This window comes from Mus caroli, chromosome 5, assembly GCF_900094665.2.
Source record: "Mus caroli chromosome 5, CAROLI_EIJ_v1.1, whole genome shotgun sequence".
Classification (NCBI taxonomy): domain Eukaryota; kingdom Metazoa; phylum Chordata; class Mammalia; order Rodentia; family Muridae; genus Mus; species Mus caroli.
In genome coordinates, this window is record NC_034574.1 from 131891734 (window position 1) to 131904688 (window position 12955).

Sequence of the window (12955 nt, forward strand, 5' to 3'; positions counted from 1 at the left end):
GGGAGTCAGGATTCTTAGAGAAGGCTCTCTCAGCGAGCCAGAGTGGTAGCACCACCACATCCCACTACCACACAACCGGAGACTCCCACTCCCGACCCCTTCCTTGCACTCTTGCCTGAGCTATGGAGATGCCTGTGAGAGAGTCGGAGGGGACTACAGAAAGCTCTACCCAAGCCACTGCCTTTGCAGATGGCCTTTGCTTCAGTGTTTGTGGTAGCCTTGAAGTAAAATTTGGTGTAAATTCTGGGCTAGGGCCCAGTGGGGTGATGCAGTGAGTAAAGGAAATGTAATGTAAAGTTAAGAAACAAAATTGGGGCCTATGGCCTAGGAATGTGGCTCAGCTGGTAGAGTGCTTCTCTAGCTCACAGGAAGCCTTGGGTTCCTTCTCCAACACTGCATAAACTCAGAGTGGTGGTGTCCGCCTGCAACCCCAGCACTCAGAGTGGTGGTGTCCGCCTGCAACCCCAGCACTCAGGAAGTGGAATCAGGGGGAGCAGGTATTCCAGGCTAGCCTAGACTACATAACAAGACCTTGTCTCAAAAACCAAACAGACAGACAGACAAACATGAGCTGGATGTGTGGCTCAGTTGGAAGAAGGCTTGCCCAGCATTCTCCAGCCTTGTACAAATTGGGTGTGGAGGAACACGCCTGTAGTTTCTGCACTCAGGCAAGAGAATAAGACATTTAAGATCATCATCTTCAGCTATATAGGAAATTTGAGTCCAGCCTGGACTACATGAGATCCCATCTTTTTAAGTTAAAAGTGAAAGTAGGTTATAGACCAGCAGTGGTGGGGAGAGAAGTCATGAGCAACTGGCAGACTGTCTGCTCTCTGAAGGGTGAAGCCCTGAGCAGTTTGTTAGAGAGGGCATGACAGACAGTTCCCCTTCAGGTAGCCTCACATTAGCAAGACCTGCTGGGCATCTTCTGTATGAGAGTTCTTGTTAATAAACGAAGATGTTTTGTGTGTGTGCAGGTACCTGAAGAGGCTCTTTTAGAGGACATTGTATTGCCCTGGAGCTGTAGTCACAGGGTTGTGAGCCACCTGACGTGGGTCCTAGGAACCAAACGCAGGTCCTCTAGAAGAACGGCAAGTGCTTTTGAGCACCAGGCCGTCTCAGCCCCGTGTTACTTCTTTTTTGGTTTTGTTGGTTTTTTTGAGACAGGGTTTCTCTGGTAGCCCTGGCTGTCCTGAAACTCACTCTGTAGACAGGTTGGCCTTAAACTAACAGAGATCCTCCTGCCTCTGCCTCTAGTGCTGGGATTAAAGATGTGTGCACCATCACACCCAGCCCTTATTTCTTGCTTCCTTTGTTTTACTGGCACAGATGGCAGTGGTCCAGTGGGTGGTGACGGAGATGCTATATGACCCACATAGATAATCATGGTTGGTGCAGCCCTAGAGCACAGAGCCCCCTGAAACCTACCACCTTGTGGAGAGGCACAGGGTCAGGTCCAGTTCCATTCCCAAACTGAAGCTTGTCCTCTAGAGTAGTCTGTTTATCCTTCCTCACTTGCCCTCTTGTTCCAGACAGTTCCATGGCTATTTGGATATGGTAATAAATGACATCCTAGCCCCCAACCTGCAGTGGCATGCAGGGAGGACAGCTGCAGCCATCCGGACGGCTGCTATATCCTGCCTGTGGGCACTCATCAGCAGTGACATCTTATCGGCCAAGCAGGTAAGGACAGCTGTGTCCACCCCAGTTGTTTGTCCATGTGTGTATCATGACCTTGCAGAACTGTGTCTTTCAATCAGCACAGAAAGCTCTAAAGGGCTGAGGTCTGTGGGGCCAGATCAGGGCAGGGCCCAATTCTCTTGCCCTGGTTCTCACATCTCCTTGAAGGATCTGGGATCTGGTCTATAAACTGTCTTAGTTTCTTATCCTGTTGCTGTGATAAAATACCCTGACAAAAGCAACTCAAAAGAGACTAGGGATATACAAGGTCACAGGTCTATGGGGAGATGACATGCCAACCATACCTAAGTTTGGATCCCAGCATCCATGTAAAGAAGCACATGGGTGACCAGCATTGTGAGAGCAGAGACAGGGTTCACTGACAGTCTAAGCTCTGACTTCGGGAGAGACCCTGTGTCCATATAGAAAGTGGTGGATGGATGGAGAGATGGCCCAGTGCTTCAGAGCCCTTCTGCTCTTGCAGAGGACCCAAGTCCAGTTTCTAGTACCCATGTCTGGTGGCTCACAACTGCAGAGAATCTGATGCTCTCTTTTGGACTCTGAAGGCATGCACATGGTGCATGTATAGACAAACAGACAACACACATAGAAAATTGTGTGTATGTATGAGTGTGTGTATACACGGTGGAGAATGATAATGAAAGATGCCTGGTATCAATTCCTGGCCTTCAAAAGCACATAAGCACACATATGCATTATGTCTGCTGCAACTGCACACACAGTGTAGCATGTATTATTAAGATTAGTGTCAAAGAAAGTTCTCCATCAGATACTGGGTGAATGGTCTCCGAAGTCAGTTTCTATTGAATGCTCTTCACAAAATTCCAAGCTTAGGATGAGGGATAGCCCTGGGCTCAGTTCTTACCACACACAGAGTGGCAGGCCAGGCCTGCATTGCTCTAAGTAGGGAAGTGAGCCAGGAGACTGACCCATGGAAAGCTGAGGCTTCTGCTTCTGCATGGGTCCTCTGCCTGCCATCCGCTCACGGTGTGTGAGCGCCCCCTGCTGACAACAGAAGGTTGTTACCTAACTCTCACATATTGCACTCCACAGTGGGTAGGATCTGAAGTACTCGACTGACCAAATTAAAGCAGAAATGGTTAAGATGATCTGAACTTTAGAGAAAATGCGGTATTTCTGTTCTAGAACAGCAAAGCTGCAGGCAAAGCCCTCCCCTTGTGTTGTGATCCCTTTCCTCCTGACATGGATGCCCTCCCCAAGATCCCCCCCATCTCCCACTGGTACCCTATCTAGTCAGCCCCTGCCGTCACCCTGCTGCCCCGCTGCTGTCTTGCATTTATTACTCCACTTGCAGAAGCCCTTCTGCTTCCCTGGAAAGTGTCACAGAGGCAGCCACTTGGTGGCAGTGCACTCATAACTCACCAGGTCCTCAGCCCAGGGCATGCACCACACTGCTTGTGCCCATCAGCACCTCCTTCACTGGCACCACCTACACTCCCATCCGTTTCACCTCCTCAGCAAAGGTGATTCCCTCTTGTTGATCACGAGAGCCCTGCTCAGGCTACTTACAGACCTGTGAACCATTCACTGGTTCATGCCTCCCTCATTCTCGTGTCCCGTGAAGCCTTATATATGCATCTAAATGTGGTTTATCTCCCAGGCTTGTCCCTATTACATGCCAGGCAACGGTTCTGCATTTGAGCCACGGGCCCAAGCCTCTGGGGGGGGGGGGTGTTAAGCAAGTATCTGTGGCTAATCTGTGTTCCTAACGGATTTTACTTTTCATTGGGAGGCAGGGTCTCAGTAAGAGTCCTCAGCTGGCTTTGAACTTCCTCTGTAGTCCAGGCAGACTGAACTATGAATCTCCTGCCTCACTAGGCTATGACAAGGCTTTGCCCAGCTTTTCCTACTTTCAAAACAAAATTCCCTGTCATAGCCCTCACAGCTCCCATCATTCCCTGCCTCTTCTCGCCACCAAACCCCTGGAGAATTGCCTACACTTCAAATTTTATTTTAGTAGAGCAAAGGGTTCTTTTTTTTTTTTTCTTTTTCTTTTTTTATTTGTGGTGTGTGTGTGTGTGTGTGTGTGTATGTGTTCGTGTTTGTTCATGAGTGCCAGAATTAACTTTTTAATATCTGTCCTGGCTAGTTTTATGTCAGCTTGACACAAGCTAAGATTCTCCCAAGAGGAGAAAACCACAATTGAGAAAATCCAGCTGTAAGCAGGCAAGCCTGTAGGACATTTTCTTGATCTAGGATTGATGTGGAAGGGTCAGTACATTGTGGTTGGGAACACCCCTGGGCTGGTGGCCCTGGGTTCTAAACGAAGGCAGGCTGAGCAAGCCAGTAAGCAGTATCCTCCATGGCCTCTCCATGCATCAGTCCCTGCCTCCCCATTGCCTCCCGAAGCAGACTGTGATTTAGGATATGGAAGCCAAATAGCCCTAACAAAAGCAGCATTGGAAGTCACTCCTCACATGCTGTCCACCATGGTCTTTGATGAAGGGTCTCTTCCTGGCATGGCACCGGAATGCAGATATACACCACCATACTCAGTACGTCCATGAGTGCTGGGTTGATCTCAATTCTTCAAAGTTCTCTACCATCTCAGCGAGTCTTCTTTCCAAGCCCCTTATGGGTTTTTTGTTAGTTGATTGGTTTTTCCATTGGGATGGTTTTCTGTAGGTCAGGCTGTCTTAGAACTTCCTGTTTAACAGAGCCTGCCCTTGAAGTGCTGGGATTACAGGTGAACTCTCTGTAATTCACATGGTCTGCTTGCCTTGTGTGGCCTGGCCTATCCTGTAGCACTCTGAGCCGATAATAAGTGACTGATGGTGGCCTGTAATCCCAGCCCTCGGGAGGCAGAGGCAGAGCTCTGAGTGTGAGACCAGCATGATCTACAGAGTGAGTTCCAGGACAGCCAGGGCTACACAGAGAAACCTCGAATCGAAAAACAAATAATTAATAAATTCAAGTGATTTAAGTGATTCAAGGGCCAATGAGGTGACTTGGCAAGTGAGGGCACTGACCATCAAGCCTGGCCAGTGTGCTGAGTGTGCTCCCCAGGAGCCGTGTGGTTAAGGGAGAGAACTGACTCTTGCAGATTGTCCTCTACACGTGTGTACCTGCACACTTGCACACCCACAGACGTACACACGGAAAATAAGCAAAACTTTTATTGTTACAAACAAAACCAAAAAGATTCAAATCTACTTGTAGGTGTGATTCGCAGCATTCGAGCTGCATTGCCTGGCCTTGAGCACTGGTGTGCTGACAGCATGGGCGGTCCCATGTTCCTCACACCCATTTGTGGCCTGCAGGTGCAAGAGGCACAAGAGACCCTGATGCCACAAGTGCTGGCCACGCTGGAGGACGACTCCCAGACCACACGCCTGATGTCCTGCCGCATCATCAACATGTTCCTCAAGAATTCAGGGGATACCATGGAGCCAGAGAAATTCCTCAAGGTCTATCCTGGTAAGACACACCCCAGGGTCTGATAGATGGTCCTCAGGACAGGTGGTCTTAGAGGGTTGAGGGCACACCCCTCATGGTTCTTATTTACAGTGGCTTGCTATTGTCTTAATGTGACACACCCCACATTATTTAGTAACTTCTTTTATAGTTAGACATAGAATATTTCTTTTTGACTCCTGATTAAGTTGGTGCTGGGTATCCATATGCCACCACAGTGACAGATGAGCCAGTACTGACTGAGCATCCCGCTTGAGAAGCAAGAGATGGGCATTATTGGAGATGGAGGCCAGGCTCTGTTTCCAGGACCAGTAGGGTGTAGCCAATAAAGGTGAGAGACCCTCCTTGAAGCAGAAATTGTCCAGGTTCCAGTTTAAAGTATATATATATATGAAATAAGGTTTCTATCTGCCATTGCTAGAGAGAGCAATCTACCTGGAGCTGGCATGATGTGGGCGGCTGCATTACCTGTCTAGAGCCAGCCTGAGCACCAAGCCAGTTAGAGACAGAGATAATGAGGCTGTCAAAGCCAACAAGATCCCAGGCGGTGACCCGGGACAGTACTGTACAGAACACAGCACAAAAGGAACAGACGCATCCTGAGGAGCAGTGAGTGTGAGGGAACGTGGGGGAAGCCAGCACAGAGATGCTTAAGTCTCCACACTAGCTTGCTGACATTCCCAGCACAGTGCAGGGCCTGATAGATGGTCCTCAGGACAGGTGGTCTTAGAGGGTTGAGGGCACACCCCTCATAGTTCTTATTTACAGTGGCTTGCTATTGTCAAAAACCAAAATAATAACATCCTTTAGAGGCAAGTCAAGGCCTGGCCATTCTTGCACACTGCTCTAATCCCAGCATTTGAGATTAGTGCCTGGGCAGGGGCACTGTTGCAAATCCTAGGCAGGCCACATAGAAAATCCAAGCCAGCCAGGTCTACACAATGAGACCCAGTCTCAAAACAAACAAGAAAGCCAGGCATGGTGGCACAAAACTGTAATCCTAGCACTTTGGAGGTGAAGGCAAGAGCATTGAGTTCAAGGCCAACCCTAGCTTCACTAGCCATTGTCTCAGAACAAAAAGCCCTAGGCTAGGCATGCTAGGTGTGTGCCTTTAATCCTAGAACTTCCAAGGCAGAAGCAAGCAGATCTCTGAGTTCAAGGCCAGCCTGGTTTACATAGCAGGTTCCGAACCAGCCAGGGCTAATCAATGAGATCATCTCCCCCACCACCACCCCCCTCCCCGACAGGGTTTCTCTGTGTAGACCAGGCTGGCCTCGAACTCAGAAATCCTCCTGCCTCTGCCTCCCGAGTGCTGGGATTAAAGGCGTGTGCCACCACCGCCCAGCTGAGATCATCTTTCAAATAAAAAGTCTCCCAAGAGTATTAGATAAACTCTGAAATGGCTGAAGGAGAAACGAGTGCGTTAAAGGCCTTTAGCTCCCTAACACAGCCTCTGGCAGGAGGAACCAAGGCGTATTTCTCCAGGGACGAAACGGTGGCTCCAGAAGAGATGGTGACCAGGGTTGAAGGCAGACTTGGATTCTCAGGCCTAGAGAACAGAATGGCTGAGGTGGGAGAAATCTCTACCAGAAAACCCCACAGACTCTGCAGGCGTCTCACATTAAGTTTCTGATTGTTTTGTTTTTGTTTCCACCCACAGTCTGTGTGGCTCTACTTTTTAGCAAGCTTGGCTAATGCTTGCTGCCGACTGCCAGGGCTGGTGGCTTCCCACTTTGGAGGGAGTGCCAGTGGGAGAGTGCACACATTGGGCACAGCTCCTGCTCTGCCATTATGGCAAGCAAGCACAGCGCTGCACCACATTGCGACTTCTTAGTGCACGGAGGAGGCTGTTGTGTAGGTGCCCTGGACCAACCCTGAACAGAGGACAGAGGGGACTGCTCATAAAGGGCAGTGTCAGCTGCCCCCAGCCTATTCACCCTTGCAAGTTAGCCCCGTGAACATCAACCCCCTGTAATTCCAGAATTGGTCTGGGTGCCCCCAAGCCTGGGATGGGTGAGTCCTTGCGCTCAGGTTTACGCCTCAGCTGGCCTTACTCTCGTGACTCGGACTCAGTTCTCTGTCATCCTGAGGTGTGTAGATGGTTTCCTTCTGTGCCTGTCCAAAGTATGTGAGCAAGAAGCAGCCAGAGCCCAGCATGTTAGGGACCCCCACGAGTCCTTCTTTCAGGTCCCTGTCCTAAAGCCTGTGCTCCTGGCAGGCAGCCTTGCACTCTGCCTGTGCAGTGATGCTTTTCATGCCTTCAGGAAGCCAGGGCCAGCCTGCTCATGATCAAGGGTGTCTGGCAACATAAACTCAATGTTCTGGTACAGGGCTAAGAGCCTTCCCAACTAACACTCAGCTGTTACCCATTTGTGCATTTTCCAGAGCGTTTGTATTATAAAAGTAGGTTCCAGCCAGGCAGTGGTAGTGCACGCCTTTAATCCCAGCACTTGGGAGGCAGAGGCAGGTGGATTTCTGAGTTTGAGGCCAGCCTGGTTTATGGAGCAAGTTCTAGGGTAACCAGGGCTACACAGAGAAACCCTGTCTTGGGACAAGAAGTTTCTGCCTGTCAGGAAAGGTAGATCTGGTTTTGGCAACAGGCAGCCTGGTGAAGGACTTCCCACAGAAACAAACCAAGGGTGACAGTGTGGTGGGGTTGCTGGCCTCAGGCTCGTGAGCCTGCAGCAGGTGTGAGGAAGGTCAGCCCCATGCTGTTTTCTGGTGTGCGCCTAGGTCGTCATGGGGGTCTCAGGGCTGATGGGACTGAACAACTTCAGTGAAGAGAGGGCCGTCAGTGAAGATGCCAGTGCTGAGGCCTCTCCTCTTCTGAGAGATGGATTCTTGGGCCCCAGAGAAAAGGCCCTCCACGTTTGCACCTTGGCCCTCACACCTACTCCCACTCCCCACAGAGCTCTTGAAGCGCCTAGATGATGTCTCCAATGATGTGAGGATGGCAGCTGCTTCCGCCCTGCTCACCTGGCTCAAGTGCATCGAGAGCTTGGATGGGAAGTCCGCCTATCAGAGTAGCGTTCAGTTTCTGTACCGGGAGCTGTTAGTCCACCTGGATGACCCAGAGAGTGCCATTCAAGACACCGTCCTAGGTGAGCTCTCCAGGCTACAGTCTGTAGGACCTGTAGCTTCTAGTGCCCTGAGACCAGGTATGTGTGCATGTGAGTGTTTGCCTGTGCACATCTGTGTATCCATACATGCAATAGCCATGAAGGCCAGAAGAGGGCATTGGATACCCTCGATCTTGAGTTACATTCAGGTGGTTGTGAACTGCCATGTAATATGAGAATCAAATCCAGGTCCTCTGGAAGAGCAGCCAGTGCTCTTAACTGCTGAGCCATCTCTCCAGCCCCCACTTTTTTATATTTAACACACACACACACACACACACACACACACACACACACACGGGACGGGGTGGGGGTGGGGCATAAAGGAATAAAAATAGTAAGACTACTGTTACAAACAGCTTAGCATGACGCAGGAAGGCCAGCCTCTGGGTGCTGCTGACTGAGGGGAGAGTGGGAGTAGTGGTTGCAGGGGTGAGGGAAGACTCTGGCTACACTGAAGCCTCTTTGGCTTCCTTGGCTTAAGCACCTGCTGGAAGAGATGTGCCATTTGTTTGTTCATAATAAAATCACTTCAGGGCCAGCGAGATGGCTTAGCAGATAAAGGCACTTGCTGTCAAGGGTGGACACCTGAGTGCCATCCCCAGAACCCACATGGTAGAAGGAGAGAACCCTCAAAGGTTTCCCCTTGAGTTCTACATGCATGTAAGAAGGTGGTTTCAGCCCTGTGGGATCTACCCAGCAGCCAGAGAGAAAGACTGCCAGCTCTGTAAAGCTGGGAGATGGGCACCCAGCTCTGTAAAGCTGGGAGATGGGCACCCAGCCCACTGCTGCTGGACTCAGGGTTCTATGCTCTCTCCTAGAAGTCCTCAAGGAGGGCAGCGTCCTGTTCCCAGATGTGCTGGTGCGGGAGACGGAGGCTGTCGTCCACAAACACCGCTCAGCTACCTACTGCGAGCAGCTGCTGCAGCACATGCAAACCATGGCTGCCGCTCGGTGACCGTGTGCATCAGCTACTGAAGGCAGACAGTGGTGGCCTGCAGACCTCGCACTTAAGACACCGTGTCCATGGCCTCGGGCCATCCTTGGGCCCCTACCAGCCACCAGATGGTGCTTGAGCATCAGCTTCTGTGTTTCCTAAGCGGATTTCTGGGGTTTTGTAACATGCCTACTTTTCACAGAGGCCTCAGACAGCTAAAATTAAAGTTAAATCCCCCCCACCCCCACCAAACACACACACACACACATGCCAGCTTCCCAATTAGCTGCTTGAACATAATGTTTTTATCACAAGCCCCAGGGGTCCTGGGCTGCTTTCAGATTCACCATAATGCTCTTCACATTGCAGGAAAGCCAAACGATTGTAAAACAACCAACCATCCACTTCCTCTGGGCTCTGTCCCATCATCCTGTGCTGAGGACAATGTCCAGTCTTGACTCATTGATAAAGTTTCTCCCAACTATTTTGGTATTTGACACAGGGTTTTCTCGGTGAGGCTTTGGCTATTCTGGAACTCTCAGAGATCCACCAGCCTCTTCCTCCCCACACTGAGACTGAAGACTGCACCACTACCACCCTACTCCTCCCGGTGTTAAACACACTGGGATGCCTTGCAGTGTGGGTGCACTGTCCTGGGGTGCCCGTGGGTAAAGGATAGACTAGGAAACCAGCCTTCATCCCTACCACTTGCTGTAGCAGGCAGTAAGGTGGCCATCCTCCAGTGTCTTTTCCACCAAGTGCCTAAAGATTTCTATGTGGTTCTTAGCCGCAGCCTGTATTTTTGTTAAGACAATGTTGGGGAGGGGGGAGGGTATCCAACAAATTTTAACATTTCTGCTTTGCCATTTATGGAATTAAATTATTTATTGTAGTTATTTGTGTGGCCATCTGTGTGATTTGACTGATTACACTACATCCGTACAGACAGCTCCTGTCTCCATATGTTGGTGTTGGGGTGGTCCAGCCTGAGGGATGCTGGCCGTGGACTCCATGGGATGGGCCCCTCTAGTGACAGTCATCACTGGCTATGACCTGCATTCTGATATGAGGTAGCTGGAGGGCCGAATAAGGCCCAGCCATCACCAGGGTAAGCAGGGTACCCCAGTATGGTCCCGAGTCAGGCTGGGCATCCAGGTGGGTGAAGGTTGGCCTCAGAGTGCCTGGCCCAGGGACTGCAGCCTGAAGCTGCGTTCTTTCCATCTCCCATTATCCTTTCTGCCTGGATGTACAAGATTGTTCAGCTCTTTGTTTTATCTATTACAATCTTGTATTTGTCAGAGAGTGCACATAGGCTACAGCGTACATGTGGAAGTAGGACCTGAAGGACTCAGGTCTCTCCTTCCACCATGTGGGTCCTGGGGATTGAAGACGAGTTGACAGGATTGGCAGCAAGCACCTTGGCCTGCTGAGCCATCTTGTTGGCCGGAGCACCAGGCATTTTATTTTATTTATTGTGCATTACTGAGTATTGAACTTAAGACTTTGCCAATGTGTTCTACCCATAAGCCATGCCCCCAGCCCCTCACTTATTTAAGGCAGGAGTCACCTCCCTCCACCCCTAGCTCAGCATCTTTGCAAAGAGATATCCAGTAAGTATTTTAGGCTTCATGGATCTTCCAGATCAGCTGTTGCTGGGGCTCCAGCTGTACTCAAAAGCCTTGTGGATACATTGCTCATGGTGTAGACCTGTTTCCCATTGCTCCAAACATAATGGCTGAGTCAGATTGGGGAGGTAAGTCCCATAGAGTCGGGGGTTATTTGTAGCTGCTTTATTGATCTGAAGTTAGAGTGGGCAATTAGGTGACAGGCACACACCACAGCACCACCTCCATTGAGGCAGACCCGTTTTGAGGAGCCTGTGGGTGGGGCGAGCACTCTTAACCACCATCACATTAGCATCATATAGACACTTGTTAGCAGTGCAGACAGGCCATCTCACCAGCTGCCTCCTTAGAAGGGAAGATGCTCAGTTGGAAGAGAAGCCTCCCTAGGGTGGAGGTGGGAAAATGAGGTCAGGAGCTGTGTCCTATCCTCCTCATGCCCACCTTTCCTTTTGAAAAAATGAAAACCCTCAATGAAGCCCATGTAAACAACTGGATTTCTTTTCTTTCTTTTTTGAGACAGACTTTCTCTGCATAGTCCTGGCTGCCCTAGAACTCTGGAGACCTGGCTGGCCTCTACTCAGATCTGCCTTCAGAGGACTGGGATTAAAGATGTTTGCCACCTCTGCCTGGCTAACAAATGGGCTTCTTAATGTGTCAGAGCCAGTGAGACAGACAGCTCAGTGGGTGAAACGACTTGCTGAGCAAGCCCAGTGATGAAAGGGTCAGTGGAGAGAATGACCTCCATATATGCAATGTAGCATGTGTGCCCACATGGATGGTACACAGGAGTGTATTCAAGGGCAAAGGCACCTGTCACCAAGCCCGACAGCATGAGTTCAATCCCTGGGACACACATGGTAGCAGGGAAGAACTGACTCTGCCAAGTTATCCTCCGACACTCACAAAGACATGTTGCATGCCCTCTTTGCAACACGCAAATAAATACAATTTAATTTTTAAAAAGGAAAAAAAAAAAAAGGCCAAGTGGTGGTGGTGCGCACCTTTAACCCCAGCACTCAGGAGGCAGAGGCAGGCAGATTTCTGAGTTCAAGGCCAGCCTCGTCTACAGAGTGAGTTCCAGGACAGCCAGGGCTATACAGAGAAACCCTGTCTCAAAAAACATAAAAAAAATTTAAAAAAAATTTTTTTTTAAAATTAGAGGCCAGCCTGAGATATATACAGAGTGAGTTCAAGACCACCTAGACTTTGCCTCAATATAAAAAGTAAAACAGGCTAGGTGAGCCCAAAAGATGACTCAACTGAAAAGAGTGCTTGTCACTCAAACCTGACGACCTGAATCAGTCCCCAGGACCCATGACTGAAGGAAAGAACCAACTCATGGGAGTTTTCCTCTCATCATCTGTGTGCTGGGGGCGTGGCTCAGTGGTAGAGCCCCTGCCTAGAATCCCCCAGTGAGGGGCTGGGGGCGTGGCTCAGTGGTAGAGCCCCTGCCTAGAATCCCCCAGGGAGGGGATGGGGGCGTGGCTCAGTGGTAGAGCACCTGCCCAGAATCCCCCAGGGAGGGGCTGGGGGCGTGGCTCAGTGGTAGAGCCCCTGCCTAGAATCCCCCAGGGAGGGGCTGGGGGCGTGTCCCAGTGGTAGAGCCCCTACCTGCCTATCATGTGCTACCAGTGTACCTTTGGTTCAATCTCTTCCTCTCACCAAGATGTAAATGTTAGCTTGTAGTGGTGGTATATATAGGCTTGTCATTTCAGCTTCTCATAAGGCTGAAGCAGGAGGATTACATAATAAAGAATACAAAACCAGCTTGGGCAACTTAGTGAGAACCTACCTAAAAAAAAAGGAGAAGAAGGAGACGAAGGAGAAGAAAAAGAAAGAAAGAAAGAAAGAAAGAAAGAAAGAAAGAAAGAAAGAAAGAAAGAAAGAAAGAAAGGAAAGAAAGAAAGCCGGGCGTGGTGGCGCATGCCTTTAATCCCAGCACTCGGGAGGCAGAGGTAAGCGGATTTCTGAGTTCGAGGCCAGCCTGGTCTACAGTGTGAGTTCCAGGACAGCCAAGGCTACACAGAGAAACCCTGCCTCGAAAAACCAAAAAAAAAAAAAAAAGGAAGGAAGAAAGAAAGAAAGAAAGGAAGGAAGGAAGAAAGGAAGAAAGGAAGAAGAGGAAGATGGCTGGGGTG

The 12955-nt window shown here is 50.0% G+C and overlaps 1 protein-coding gene across 1 annotated transcript in view; it reads left to right on the top strand.

The window, feature by feature from the left end:
• Positions 1–10090, top strand: part of Dnaaf5 (dynein axonemal assembly factor 5) — a 38190-nt gene extending 28100 nt beyond the window's left edge. Inside the window, exons 10-13 of the mRNA XM_021162954.2 lie at positions 1533–1683; positions 4983–5139; positions 8046–8237; positions 9077–10090. Of these exons, the coding sequence (XP_021018613.1) occupies positions 1533–1683; positions 4983–5139; positions 8046–8237; positions 9077–9213 (637 nt within the window). The 3' untranslated portion in view covers positions 9214–10090. The remainder of the gene's footprint in view (positions 1–1532; positions 1684–4982; positions 5140–8045; positions 8238–9076) is intronic.
• The last annotated feature ends 2865 nt before the right edge of the window (positions 10091–12955 follow it).